The sequence below is a fragment of the Gymnodraco acuticeps genome, unplaced genomic scaffold (genome assembly GCF_902827175.1).
Source record: "Gymnodraco acuticeps unplaced genomic scaffold, fGymAcu1.1, whole genome shotgun sequence".
Classification (NCBI taxonomy): domain Eukaryota; kingdom Metazoa; phylum Chordata; class Actinopteri; order Perciformes; family Bathydraconidae; genus Gymnodraco; species Gymnodraco acuticeps.
Genome location: NW_022990238.1, coordinates 8,619,268 through 8,634,652, shown reverse-complemented (window position 1 = coordinate 8,634,652; position 15,385 = coordinate 8,619,268). Strand labels below are relative to the sequence as shown.

Below are 15,385 nucleotides of genomic sequence, written 5' to 3'. Positions count from 1 at the left end.
AATGTGAGTTTGGAAAATTGCACAGTATAAATCTATTCTAGTAGACCTCAACAATGGAATTATGATCAGTGGAAATGGCCATGACATGGGACCTTTAATTATAAACTCTTAGATGTTTTTCTTCTCTTTATTGCAAAAACAAACACTAGACTTACAGTATTTACGAGGGGTTAAGGGGTACATTTTATATTATAAAAGTTATATCATGAAAAAAAAAATGTTTAAATTGAGGGTGCTAAATAGTTGGCATGTTTTTTTTCGTCACCTGTTTTTTTTATGAATTACTCATTACACATTTTTTCTTCTTCTGTTTATTCATTTATAATTCATTTCATTTTTGTTTTTTCCCCCTAAGATAATAAAACGTGAACACTTGTTTTCCAAAGGGGATATCTAAACCTGTGCATGTGTTTATTACAGGCTCTTATAAAAAAAAACAGCCACTAGAAGACAACAGTGAAGACGTTTCCATCAGCGCCCTCAGCCAATAGAATTAGAGGAGCTTTAAAGCCGTCGAGGGCACGCGGTGCCTCCTCACTTCCTGGTCGAAGATGGCGGATGAGAATGAGACAGCACCGATGTCGGAGAAAGAAGATGTAGAGGACCACGGACACTGTAGCGACTGTGAAAATGAAGAGCACCACTCTGACGATGGGTAAGGAGGCAGGCGTTGCAGCAAAGCGGTATAAAATATGTCACGTCGCTAAACACTTTATCAAAGCAAGAACAAACTTAAAAGCCTCGGCGAGCTGTCGGCATAGACAGCCATCGTTGGAGGTTGTCCGGTCCATTTGCCTGTATCCTATTGGTTAGAAACACCGTTTGTTTGCCCGTTCTCTATTATGATTGGTCGAGAATGCGTTCTATCCTTCGTGTGGGCGGGCTTTAGCGGCGCTCACATAGCAAGGCGTAGTATGGGGGTAGCAAACTCAAAGTACGCCTAAAAGCTAGAAATGTAATAAACAGTATACGATATTTTACTTGTATAACTTACAGAAAAGGTCAATCAGTTTTATTTAGTGGACAGGGGGATGTATTATTCCCACCTACTGATTGCGTGCAGCCTATTACTGGTGCAATTCATGGCAACCCCAGTTGACATTAGCAAGTTAGCTTGCATGCTAATATAGCTGTCAAACGTCCTATTGTCTTGTAAGGGGATCTGGGTGCACACAGTGGTATAATCAAAAGTGAAACAAGCAAAACTTGCATGTAACGCATGCTACTTGATCGTACAATCCCTCCGTTCGGAGTTTTTGATCTGGGGAGTCAGAATGGCTTTTGATTCACCAATTGAATCACACACATATTAAACATCCTAAATCACTAGCTCTCTTGTTGAAAACATGCTTGAATACAAATAATGTTTTCGTCATTGGCTTGTGTTATTGTTTAGCAAGCGGTGTGACAAAACTAAAAGGACTGAAGAATTAGCTTGCAAATATTAAGGCGTGTCCTGATTACGTTAAATGCGTTTTCTGCAAATGATAAAACAGTGTTGCTCTTATGCAGTGGCTCCCAGGCTTTGTGGCTTGTGACCTCGTCAAAAAACTATGCGTTATGGCCTATGGTTATGGCCTAATTGTGAGCTGTTTGACTTCAATCTGAAAGCATCCAATATTTCACAATAAAGCTAATTAATGTGAATAAAACACAATCTTGTGTATCAAAATTAAATATGTTCCTACCCTACCTACCACTGCTTTAAGGGTAAAGTGATGACCCTATTTATTAATTGAATTGAAGCTAATGTGAGCTTCACAGTTGCTCTTTTTGAGCAGCATATGCTTCACTCCCAGCACGCACAGAAACAAAGAATGGTTCTGGCTGTTGGCTGGTCTTCTCTGTTCAAACGGAAGCCTGTGGAACAAACTATTGAATGTTTTGTTGTCCATTGTCAGTCACACACTGACCTCTTGTACATACATATGTACACATACACAAGCACATATACCATACACTCTTCTTCCAGAGGTCATGTGATTCACCATATGTGCTGGTGTTACAAATACAGGCCAATGCTCGGCCTCTCTCCTCTCTTGGACTAATGAGATTATCCTCTGTAAGTATGCGGTTTTTCTCAGGGCAGAAGTTGGGATAGCTGGGTGGGGGTTTATGTCACACAGGCTGTGGGAGGGGGTTTATACTGTCAAATGCTTCATCCTGTACCAGCAAAGAAACAACTGATACAGGTGATGCAGAGGGACACATTCTAAATGTTTCTACCTCTCTACCTTTTATATGTTTGACTGGTTTTAGCTATTAGATCAGGGTGTGTTCTTGCTGAAAGACCATTGTAGATGATTAACTAATGGGGACTTCGTTCCACTACTGAAATAGGATGTTAGGAATATGTAGCAGTGAAAATATTTGTCTTGCTTTTGGACTTTATTGTCTAGGATTCATGTACTTTTAGCTAAACAAAAGGAGTCGAGGCAGCCCTACATGTACGCTTGGGTCACTTAAACGTGACATATTATGCAGATTTTTAGGTTTGTTATTTTATTTTAAATGTTTTTCAAATTCTGGTATTAACCTTCAAGCTAAAATGCGCTGTCTTTTTAAGCCTCCCTCCTGTACATCCCTGTCTGCTCAGATTGGCTTGTGAGAAAGACTTGCGAAGATAGTTTTCAAGCCTTCTCAAGATGGGTTGCGGTATATTCCAATGAGCCTGCATGTGAAATATAGGAAGGGGAGACAAAGCTGAGAGGCTTGTTGAATCCCTTGCTTTTAGAATTTGGATTCAGCACACAATATGAACCCATTGACGACTGAAAGTTCTCCATTTTACCTTTTTGTGGTCAAATGTGGTCACTTTGACCTTTTTGTGGTTTTATCAAATATATATATATATATATACAATTCTACTTTATGAGGACCTGGCTTTTCTCTCAATAATGATATTTATATGTTCTATTTCTATCCTTCAGTGACAGAGGTTTGGGTGACGACACTGGGGCTAAGAAGAAGAAAAAGAAGCAGAAAAAGAAGAAGAAATCTGGTGCCACAGAAGCAGTCCAGGACCCCCTTGCCAAGGCATGAATCTCTAAATTCTATGAAATACCGTGTTTTTAAATAAAAACAAATCAAATCTTGAAACTTCAGGTGTAATTACCCAAAGTTTGGAGTTCCTTTTCATCTACAAGGGCGGTTAAAGCATCCAGAAATCCTGATATAGTTTCCTGTTACAGACTTTGCTATTTAGATGTTTGCACCCTTATAGCTCACAATGCAGCACTCTGAGTTGCATGCTTACATCCACATGATTAAACATTATACATCTTATTTATCTTGGCCCTCACATATCGCACCAAATGAAATAGAAATGAATAATTAATTTGGTTACATTAGCCCTTTAACACTGTTCAATTTCCAAACAGGTGAATTCCTTGCCAGCTGATAAGCTACAGGAGATCCAAAAGGCCATTGAACTGTTCTCTGTAGGCCAAGGTCCTGCCAAAACCATGGAGGAGGCAACTCGGAGGAGTTACCAGTTCTGGGACACGCAGCCGGTGCCCAAGCTAGGTATGACAGCTGTCAGTTCTGCCCTTGGACTTAAAACCCATAACCACAGTATTATAGGTCACCGACCTTCATGTCAGAATCTGTTTTGTTTTCATTCAGGAGAGACCGTGACATCACATGGCTCCATTGAACCTGACAAGGACCATATTCGTGAGGAGTCCTATAGCCTCCCGCAGGGCTTCAGCTGGGACACCCTCGACCTGGGAGACGCCGGCGTGGTAAGAGAGTGTATAAACACACACTTCACAATGTTAAGTTTGGTACTGGTTATTATATGGTAAAGATTTGCTTGCCTTATGTATCGTTCAAATAATTTAACATTCTAATCAAATCGGTTTCTCGATTTTTCTTCATTACTCTCCCGTGTCTAACTTAATGTCTGCTTTTGTCCCTTCTGTAAAACCAGCTCAAGGAGCTTTACACCCTCCTCAACGAGAACTATGTTGAAGATGATGACAACATGTTCCGATTCGACTACTCACCCGAGTTCCTGCTCTGGTATTTTTCTTAAAAGTTGTTTTTCCTTCTTATTACACTTTACAAGTATGTGTAGAGCTAAGGACTTACCAATATGATATATCACATGGTAATACATCTATGATAAATATATGCATAAGGCTCTATATTATTTCTACATTAGGAATTACATTATATTACGGTAATGTGTGTGTGAAAATGACTTTTCTCTTTCTCAGGGCCCTGCGGCCCCCCGGCTGGTTGCCCCAGTGGCATTGTGGGGTCAGGGTTAACTCCAACCAGAAGCTGGTAGGCTTCATCAGTGCCATTCCTGCTAACATCTCTATCTATGACATGTAAGTGGATTGAATTAAATGCATTGATCTCAGGAAATCTTCTGTTCTTACTCCAAAATACATATACTTAATGACCAGTTTATTAGGTACATGTGTGCAATCTAATGCACTCCACTGAACTATTCTGCCCTTTCAACTGTTATAAAGCCTATACTTTTCAGTTTGTCAAACTGTCTTGGCTGTTATTTGAATCGTATTTTCAGAATTGTGGTTAGTTGTTTTGCACTTGTATATTTAGAAGCTTTTGCTATATTCTATCTTATCTAATTCTAATATAAAAAGTATTTAATTATATCAAATCAATGCCCCTTTTATAAATGTACTGTCATTTTTTTGTTTTAATGTGTTGCCCACATAATGAGCTATTTTCCTTGATCCTTAGTGAGAAGAAAATGGTTGAGATAAATTTCCTCTGCGTCCACAAGAAGCTTCGCTCCAAACGAGTCGCTCCAGTTCTGATCAGAGAGATCACGAGACGGGTCAACCTGCAGGGAATCTTTCAGGCTGTTTACACTGCTGGAGTGGTCCTGCCCAAACCTGTGGGCACATGCAGGTGGGCCTGACAGAAAACCCCCATACTCTTCTAAATCTGCTTTTGCTGGGCCTGAATACTCACAAATCTTCTCTTCTCACAGGTACTGGCATCGCTCTTTGAACCCACGCAAACTAATCGAGGTGAAGTTCTCCCACTTGAGCAGGAACATGACCATGCAGCGCACCATGAAGTTGTACCGTCTGCCGGAGGTTTGTGAAAAAACACGCATATTTGCGAAACACAAATACACCACACTGCCTTGCCACGCCTTCATTCTGAGACTCCCTTGTCTTCTCTCCTTCAGGCTCCTAAGACTCCAGGTCTGCGGGTGATGACCAAGAAGGATGTGCCATTGGTGCATCGCCTCCTCCGTGGGTACCTGAACCAGTTCAACCTGGTGCCTGCCATGACACCAGAAGAGGTGGAACACTGGCTACTTCCCAGGGAGAATATTATCGACACTTACCTGGTGGAGGTAAAAAGAAAATTCCAAATATATTTAACAGTTACATTTTCTAATGATTCTGTCTTAAAAGAATACTTCACCCACAAAATGATCAAATGTTTGCATTGAGTCCTTGGTTTTTCTTGTATGAAAGAAACAAAAAAAAAATGAAGAAAAGTCTTTAAGAATTCATGCAAATGGACTGGATTTAACAACGCGTGCATTTTCGCTTAATCCTTTAACTGGTGCCAATGCAGACCTGCAACTGTTTATGTAATGTGTTGTAAAGGTATTAGAAAATAAATCATTTTTCGGAACTTGCCTGGTTATACTGCACGAGTCATGTGTGTGTTTTATATATGGATGTTTTGCTTTTAACATTTACAAATGGTCATTTTGTGGGTGAATTATTCTTTATAAAAACATCATTTAGTTTTTACACTGAGAAACGTTATTAAAAAGAATATTGTTCCCTTCACAGAATGATGGAAAAGTAACAGATTTCCTAAGTTTCTACACACTGCCCTCTACCATTATGAACCACCCTGTGCACCGCAGTCTAAAGGCAGCATACTCCTTCTACAACGTGCACACCACCACCCCCATGCTCGACCTGATGTCTGACGCCCTCATCCTAGCCAAATCGGTGTGTTCCTCTCTAACCAATGTGTCTGTTTTCTGAAATGTTTATTCTCAGCGAACTTTTGGGTTTTTATTGCTTCTCATCTCATTATACAGAAAGGGTTTGACGTCTTCAATGCACTGGATCTAATGGAAAACAAGACTTTCTTGGAGAAGCTTAAGTTCGGCATCGGTGATGGAAATCTACAGTATTATCTGTACAATTGGAAGTGTCCCAGCATGGGCTCAGAAAAGGTACATGTCCCAGGTCAACTTTTATTTTCTCATTTTATTGTGGCATTTTGAAAACCTGGTATCTGAGGGTCTTGAAAAGTCTCTGAACACATTTAATTTTTTTTTTTCTCTACCAAAGGCTTAGAATAGAGTGCATTTTTCAATTTAATACACACAAGTCTCAAGTTTCTTAACTGTTCGTTACAAAACGTTTAAATAATTTTCAGTGCTGGGATCTTCAATCTTCAACTGTTCTCCTAATGGCTGATGTTTTTTTTCTCAGGTTGGGTTGGTACTGCAGTGACGTCCCTTTATGCCATACACAAGTGTCACCAACAGGCCAGGAGACAGCACCATCACACTCACCACCTGACGGATGGACTGATGACTTCCTGCTTCAGGAAAGGAAACCCCACCGCCCATTTTTACTTTTTGACCTTTTGAACTATGACCTGCACTACCGCTGCCAGGCAGGAAGGCTGGGAGAGTTTACTGCTCTTCCTCCTCCCTCGATCACATAGACCTTAAGCCATTGATACCATCCCAAACAACTGTATTTCATCTGATAGCTGTCTTGTACCAAATATACAGGAACAGTTTGCATGGTGTATGGCATACCTACAAAATGTAATACAGGTAAATAATACCAAACTTTACTGCAGATTATGCCCTAACACATACAGACTAGAACATACTTGTTTTGTTTTATTCCTTAATGTTGGAAGTGCTTTTTGCAATTAAAACAAATCTGTCATTCTTAAGTTTTAGAGATAAAAAAAAAATCAAAATGATCAAAAAATATTTTAAAGAGAAAAAGGGTCAAAAGGGTGAGGTAATAAATACCAAAAGTGGAAACCAGGTGCTGGCTTCTTTTAAGATTTCTCTTGTCATGCTTGACACGTGTCTTTTTTGGATTTTTCTTATCAAACCTTTTGTCTTACCAATCGCCTTGGAGAAGATGTGTATGCCTTCAGGAGCTTTTATCATCTGTTTAAATAAATTGACCCTGCTCCCCAGCTTACTGCACTAACACAAGGCCTGACACACAGCTTGATAACAGTGGACCACCTCAGTTGGAAGGAGATGAGAGGTTGATGCGATTCTGAGATGGGGGTTACACATTTTATCAATAGGGTTCAGATTTGTAAGGATACTTGCGAAGGTCATAAAGAGCTTTGGTCAAAATGGATAGTGCTTCAGTGTTTTGCAGGACTTTGAGCTCATTCTTTAATTTGCCTGAGGAAATCGTACAAAGTCTTATAAATATTAATATAACAAAATACAATGTACCCACAAGAAAACTGAAAGATGTGGCAACAAGTTTTAATACACAAAGCACTAACTGTTTGTATGTCTTGACTGCATAGGGAAATAATGTTGATTTAATTTTGTGTCATTGATATTATGCTCCTATGAGTTTAATTCAGTAAAATAAAATGGACACAATATGAACTATGAGCACTGCAAGTAGCATTTCACCTCAAAACAGTATCTGGAGCTCTACACTAATCTTGCAGATGACATCAAATCAAATGGAAAGGTGTGTTTCTCATAAATTGCCACCTGTGAGGATTCAGAGTGCATGTTGAAACTGGTCCTGTGAAAGGCCGTCTGGACTCCAGGACATTGTGCAGAGTGGGTGATGATGATTGCTGGGGTAATGCCCCGCTTCAAAGTGTTTCTTATGTAAAATGTTGGTCGAACTTGGACAAATATGTAAACAAATAATGGGTCTTGTGGTGTAATGATGCAGAAAAAAAAGAATGTGAAGATGCAGATTTCTTTTTTTGAGCAAAAAAATAAAATCAAGAAATTGCTTAACGTCGCTTTTTCGTCAACGTTCAGTTTACAAGTTTACACATCAAACTAAACTGTTACGTTAAGGCATTGGAAAAAAGACTAGCCTACCTCAAGTTCCTTTTTCTAGCTTTAAGTGAATGTCGGGTTACGATGTTTTTTCTTTTTTGTAAAATCACTGACCGTGGCCAACAATGAGCAAGTAATATTTAGTTCTTTACTTTTGATTCAACTGATAACCTTAATTTTTAATTTAATCATACATTTTACAAGGTGTTTAACATGTGTGCAACATGGGGTATTCTTAATCAGATTCATGAGTCAATGGGTAAAACACCTCAAATACGTATTTCTGGTTTCCTGTGCTGTATTTACAGTAGGCCTATTCCTATTTATACTATTATATAATAATACTATCTTTACAGCACTTTAAACGAGAAATATTAATTGGTTTCTGCGATTTTATGAAAGTGTAGAAATAAAATAAAAATGTAACAAAAAGAAAACGTGAATTTAAAGATGAAATAGGTACACGGCATTAAATGTATTAAGGAAGATAATTAGTAGTGCTATCTCTTTATAGTTTTTTTGTATATAAATAAGAATGTTTTTTGTTTATGTTCATTTCTTTGCACAAGTTACTCTGGGGTCAAGCAACCCCTTTGTTTCGAATTTGTAACACAGTTGAGGCACACAGTTCGTCTCGCTTTTCCTTTAAAACGAGGAGTCGCTCTCACACAGTACTGCGCGTTGATTGGTTGAATCTGCCTGACGTGTCCCAAAGAAAGGCTCTCATTGTCCAGAATCATGCCGCATGTCCTGTCACTCAAGCAGGCCGTATTTACACTTATATATACAGTCTATGATTTACACCGGTGAACACGGAACTGAACTCCCGCTGGACAGTGTTTCACCAACCGGCACGATGTTGCTTAGTGTTGTGATTATTTGTGTAGCTTTAGTCATATTTGTATTAAAATATGTCTTCGGCAGCTCCGGGCCTAACCCCTTTGAGAAGGACACTCGTGAACCGGTGAAAAAGATGGTTCACGACAGGAAAGAGAAGAATAAAGTGCTGAAGCAGGGTGAGTAGGCTACAACACTGCCAAGGTCGTTTTACAGTATGTTCATAACGTTTGTAAACTGACGTGAAGTTCTTCTATACACCGTTTAAAGTAATATGTTTTCTGTGTTTCTGTCCTCGACTCTGCAGGGCAATGTTACTGAGAATAGATCATGTGGTTGTGCAAGAATGAACATTTATGGCAACATGCTTAGTGGGAATTTTACTACAGACTTGACACAATCAGTTGTCATTCAGTATTTTATGCGATGAAATTCAGTTTTCCACTCAATTTAGCATTGGCAACAATTTGCTGCTAACTTTTAGAGATTATGTCAACCAGGGCCGTACCCTGGCCAACTTGAGGCCCCACGCAAAGTTATATGATGAGGCCCTCTGTTTCGCGATCGTCGACGGGGCGGTGCTAGTGGAGCCTCGCAGTGAAACCGTGCCGTGCCGTTCTCCTCTGAAGTTCCTCAGATCCTTTTGTTATTTTACCATTTGTGCAACTTCTTTAGGATTTGTGGCCAGTAAAGTACCTGAAAACCTGGATGCGGTCATCATCGGCAGTGGGATCGGTGGGCTTGGGCTTGCAGTGCTGATGGCCAAAGTTGGAAAGAAGGTCCTGGTGCTGGAGCAGCATGACCGGTCTGGAGGATGCTGCCACACATTCACTGAGAAGGGCTTTGAGTTTGATGTTGGTGAGAACAATGGCTTTTCTTCTCATTAAAATCTCACACCTTAAAAAAATGGATAGTTGTGCACATTTATAAGATGAGGGGATAATTTTCTGAATATTGCAAAACTAAAATGTTAACTTGCATTGTTCTCTGCTCTTCCTCCCACAGGAATCCACTACATCGGGGACCTGCAGGAACACAAGCCGTTCCGCTGCATGCTGGACAACATGACTGATGGACAGCTGCAGTGGGAGCCTCTGGACAACCCTTATGATCAGGTCGTGCTGGGACCTCCAGAGAACCGCCGCCGGTATCCTATCTACAGTGGCAGGACCCGCTTCCCAGAGGAGCTGAAAAAGTGCTTCCCTGGAGAGGAGAAGGCCATCGATGATTACATCAAACTGTGCAAGGTTTGTTTTGCTTTACAGTTTGTCATTGGGTGGTTTAAAGTAATCGTACAGAATATTGACTACATGCAGATGCAATACAACAACTTGTTCCAGATATAGAGACATTTAGAGTCAAATATCTTTCAGTGATATTCTAGCCATTTCAATGCCTTTTCCCCCAGTGAACTTGTGATTATAAACTGTACTTTAACACAAAGAGGCTTCATTATCAAGTTTTATATTGGTGTCATCACTGATATTTTTCAGGGGCTCAAGGGTTAGTAAATCAAAGGTCAGAGTAACTCTGAGATATTGCAGACTGAGTTGCAACAGTGTTTTGCTTTGCCAGACAGATGAAAAAGGCTTGTCATTTTCTTTATCTTATCTGTCAATTTTGTTCAACTTTTTACTTCTTCTTATGCTTGGCCGCCAGCAACAGCCATAACCTGGAAAATGTTTTCGGGTTTGTAATAGAAATTCTTTAAAATCTTTGGCACAAATGTAAAGGTCACTGTGACCTCCCACGTTTTTGGACACTACACAATAACCAACTTTGTGATGCGTTTTGGTCAGACTAAAGGGTCCATTCTCACAATTTTCACAACAAAATACATACAGTGTATATCAATTGTATTTTCTTAACTTCTTGTCTGATTTGTTTGTTTGATTGTTTTTGTTAAATGTCTTGTGTTTGTCTTTTCTTCTAAAATCTTGGTCCCATGTTGGAAATAAGAATTTTTAATCTAACATGTTTTCATTTGGACACTTTAGTTTGTGTCTGAATAACCATTAATGCAATCAATCAATCATACAGAAACAGACTATTATGATTGCACTCACTTGTAAGTGTGTGTCAGTCCAGCCCTCATCTGTGTGTCTTGTTCTGTCTTCAGAAAGTTGGGCGGGGAATTTGGCTCCTCGCTATGTTGAAAATCTGCCCCGCCTTCCTGGCAAAGTTCCTGGTCTACACCGGTCTGGCCAAACGTCTGTCTTACTTCTTCAAAATGGCCTCCCGCAGCCTGACAGAAGTAGTCAATGAACTGACAGAGAATGAGGATCTCAGGGCCGTCTTCACCTACATCTATGGCACCTATGGTAGGCCAAGCCACAGTCCTAATGGCTTAATAGATGTATTCTTTAGTATTCTGCTTATGGCCTTTGTTTATTTCTCTGACCTGCAGGTAACATGCCAAAAGATACCAGTTTCTCTATGCACAGCCTGCTGGTCACTCACTACCTGAACGGTGCCTGGTACCCAAAAGGCGGAGCCAGTGAAATTGCCTACCACATGATCCCCATCATTGAGAAGGCTGGTGGTGCGGTTCTAGTCCGAGCTCCAGTCAACCGCATTCTGTTCAATGACGCCAAGGAGGCTTATGGTGGGTGTGATTTCCTCAGTGTTACAATACAAAATCCCAGCACGCAGCTCCAGCTGATCAGAGATTCACTGCAGTTTGTTTTCATGCTTTTAGGTGTGAGCGTCATGAAAGGCCAGGAGGAAATACATATCCGCGCCCCCATGGTCATCTCTAATGCTGGCATCTTCAACACCTACGAGAAGCTGCTGCCCAAAGAGCTCCAGGCCATGCCAGGTAGGGAATACATGCTTCAACTAATGATTATTTTCAGTTTCGACTTAACATTTATTCATTAATGATGATTGTTTTATTATCAGTTAATCCTTTAGTCTAGAAAATGCTAAGGTGACAACATCAATATATACTTTCTTTTTTTGGTCTGCCAAAAATCCCAAATGACTCAATTCACATGAGATACAATCGAGAATAGCAGCACATATTACGAAAGACTGGAGTTTGTTTCCATGATGGATAAGTTGAGCAATAATTTCACTGTGAGCTCCAAAAAGTATGTTTCAGTTTTTCTCCCCTTACTCAATAACTCGCGGCTTGTTTCCACCTAGCTCTGTGCATGTAAGTCAAGCGTAAGGTAATTCATTCTTAAACATTTACCATTTTTATATTTTTTTGCGGAGTTTGCAAAGTACGGTGAGATTTGTTTCATTTTGCAGCAGATTTCAGACCATCTGTATGATCTGTATGCTGTTGTGGAATGTGTTAATTAGCCATCAAGTTATTACATTAAATTAAATCAATTGCTTATGTTATTCAAATTGTGTAATTGATTTAAAATAAGCTAGTCCAGCTAGTTTACATATAGCAAATACAAAAATGTATGGTTAGCATAGCCTACACCACTGATTTTGAAGTTGTATAAAAGTAGGAGAATTCCTTATTACATTCATATAGTACATTTATTGCACTATTGGACCTATTACTGTCTCGGCAATGCTCCTGGAGCGTATTCCATAATATCGGACAGCAAAAATCACATCAAATAAATTATTTTCCCATCCCTGCAATGGTGTTTTTCTCCCTGCTTTGGGCACTTTGTTCCTACTGGCTCAAAATTGTATGGAAACAATCCTTCCCACATATAGATAACATTTTGATGTTACTTATCTCTGAGCTGTTGATAAAGTTGTACTGTATGATGTGGATCTCCTATGCTTTAAAACCCTGCTCCTTATCTGTAAATATAACCTGCCAGCACCTTTTCTTTCTACAGTATACTGTAACCCACACAAGTTTATGTACTGTAACCTCACCTGTAGCATATCTACTCTGTGAACTTCATGATTAGATGCAAACTGCATTATTGTGCAATGTCAATAAAGTTGAATCTAATCTGATCCTTTCATCCAGCCATCCAACAGCAGCTGGGCATGATGAAGAACGGTGAAGGAGGCCTGAGTATTTTTCTGGGTCTTGAAGGAACTAAGGAGGATCTGGGCCTCAAGGCAGACAACTACTGGATCTTTACCGAGAACAATTTTGATGAACTGTATGTTGACTTGCTTCTTTTATCTTTTGATTTTCATGATAATAATTTTGAGGAATAGCCAAACACATACCCGGCAACTTAAAATCTTCTATTTTATTTAGTTTGTAAGGACAGTATTTTATTTAGTTTTTGAAGTCATGGCAACTTTAACACAAACTACATCTCAAAATCCCTAATTTCTTTTTTCTAAAACTTCACATGGGCTTTGATCTGATGTAAAACACTGTCTGAAAGAAACATATATACTACACATGGAGATTTAAGTCACTGTAAATACTTGTACTTTCTTTACTATTAGAAGATATCTTCATTTAGATATTTAAAGTAAGAACGGAATAAGTCTACTTCAGCTATTTTGTATCTGTGTGAATGCACCAGAACTACATCATTTCCTTTACAGGACGGAGACATATTTGAATGGAAAGAGGGAAGAGTCAGCTAAAAGTGTACCACTTCTGTTTGTTGCCTCTCCATCGGCTAAAGATTCGACCTGGGAGGAAAGATCACCAGGTACAGAGGCTGTGATATGATGCAATGTGTCAGTGTTTCCGTTTTTACAGTGAAACTATGTTAATGCAAGATTCAGAACGATTGATGTGTAAAACAAAATATATTTGTAATCGGAACTTACTTATTGTTGTCTCATAGTGTCATTAAAACCAACACTAATCCATTTTGTTAAAAGAGCGATAAGATTTGTAACATTTTTGATTATTGCGAACGTATTGACACACTATTTATTAATTTCCAATGCTTTACAATTCTCTGGTATAGTCAAATATTCTCTCATTTCTTTCATCACATTAGGGAAGTCCACCTTGAGTCTGGTCAGTTTTGCAAAGTACGAGTGGTTTGAGGAGTGGAAGGATGACAAAGTGAACAACAGAGCGCCTGAATACAAAGAGCTGAAACAGATATTCATTGACTCGATTCTGGAGGTGCTGATGGATATCTTCCCCAAGATAACCAGAGACAAGGTATTTTTTATGAATCTGTCCCTTTTATATATTATGGAGATTTATTGCAAACGGTATTCTCTGTAGGCTGTCACTCTCTTTGGTACAGTATGCACTTCTACAATTTGTCTGCATTAAGTATTTTACTTTAAAGCATTATTTTTCCTAATTATAACACCACCATTGTCTGAAACTAGGAAATTCATATGCCGGTTTTCTTTTGGTATAGATTGAGTACATCGATGCTGGCACTCCCATTACAAACACACACTACATCGGAGCCCCCAAGGGTGAAATCTACGGAGCGGATCACGGCATCGCCCGATTCAGCCCTGAACTCAACGCTACAGTGCGACCTCAAACTCCTCTGAAGAACCTCTATCTGACAGGTGAGCCCATCCGTGCAGCACAGTATCATCAGAGGTCACCTGTAATTCCTCACAACACTTTACAGTATCATCCTAATGAGGTATTTACATTTTGTGTTGCAGGTCAGGATGTGTTTCTGTGTGGCTTTGCTGGCGCTCTTGCTGGAGCTCTCACCTGCGGCTCCGTCATTCTCAATCGCAACCTCCATCTGGATGCCATCTCTTTGGCAAAGAAAATTAAATATGCCAAATCGAAAGAAGATTAACTGCCTGAACGTATTCAGCTAAGTGCGGTTATACTGTAATTATTCAGTAACTGAGCTAACCCCTCACTCACAAAAAAAACTTTCGTTTTATGCGCCCTAGAAAAAAGACTTCCACATAACATTGAACAAATGAAAGAAAAGTGGAAAGATGAGTTTTCCAACCCGACAGATCAACACTTAGCTGTGCTAACACTTCAAAAATATGCTTAGCCTACCTACATTAATTCATGTTTGAATACCTCCGTTTTGATAAATTGTGTGTATTGTAAGATTTGCAATGTTTCAACAGCCAACCTGCCTCATCAGAGCTAACAAGACCTACATTCTTTATGCAAACCAAAGTTTGAAATCATATGCAACATGTTGTGTGATATTTTATTCTAAACTGCCTTTTTAGTTTGCTCTGAGTCTAAACACTGTGCCTGAGTGACAAAGCTTACAAAGCTTCTGCCCTCTTTAATATTAAAAGGGTATTTACTATTTACTATTAATTTGTTGTGGTTTGGTCTTTGTTGTATTCATTTCTAAATCCATTATTTATATTTTGAAACCTGTCAATATTGTTAGCAATTCACGTTCCTGCTAATAACAAAGAAATTAACTACATTGTAAACGTCCCATTGACTACAAAGCATGGTTATTGTCGTTGTCATAAAAAACCTACCATGCTGTTTTTTTCTGTTATCTGGAAACCACCCTCCTCACAAACAGGAGTTTTTAAGTGTATTTGTTATTAATGTGCAGTGAAGGTGAACGCAGCATGTAGGGAGCACGTGTAGGAAGTGGCCTTAACAAAATGTACATTTTGAGCCATCTGATTGGGTGAATTTCT

The 15,385-nt window shown here is 39.3% G+C and overlaps 2 protein-coding genes across 2 annotated transcripts; both read left to right on the top strand.

Annotated features, from left to right (window-relative positions):
* The first annotated feature begins 429 nt into the window (after positions 1–429).
* nmt1a (N-myristoyltransferase 1a) lies at positions 430–7,997 on the top strand. The gene is made up of 12 exons (XM_034219867.1): positions 430–655; positions 2,931–3,036; positions 3,381–3,525; positions 3,625–3,743; positions 3,932–4,023; positions 4,221–4,337; positions 4,720–4,890; positions 4,973–5,081; positions 5,177–5,347; positions 5,799–5,963; positions 6,056–6,193; positions 6,456–7,997. The coding sequence occupies exons 1-12, from the start codon at positions 552–554 to the stop codon at positions 6,474–6,476; spliced, it is 1,458 nt and encodes a 485-aa protein (XP_034075758.1). The 5' UTR covers positions 430–551; the 3' UTR covers positions 6,477–7,997.
* A 769-nt stretch (positions 7,998–8,766) lies between these two features.
* On the top strand, positions 8,767–15,044 carry retsat (retinol saturase (all-trans-retinol 13,14-reductase)). Its single transcript, XM_034219866.1, has 11 exons — positions 8,767–9,054; positions 9,551–9,733; positions 9,881–10,122; positions 10,995–11,196; positions 11,283–11,480; positions 11,574–11,693; positions 12,825–12,963; positions 13,364–13,473; positions 13,771–13,940; positions 14,149–14,308; positions 14,411–15,044. Exons 1-11 carry the CDS (start codon positions 8,784–8,786, stop codon positions 14,551–14,553), a joined length of 1,938 nt encoding a protein of 645 aa, XP_034075757.1. The 5' UTR covers positions 8,767–8,783; the 3' UTR covers positions 14,554–15,044.
* Positions 15,045–15,385: the final 341 nt, after the last annotated feature.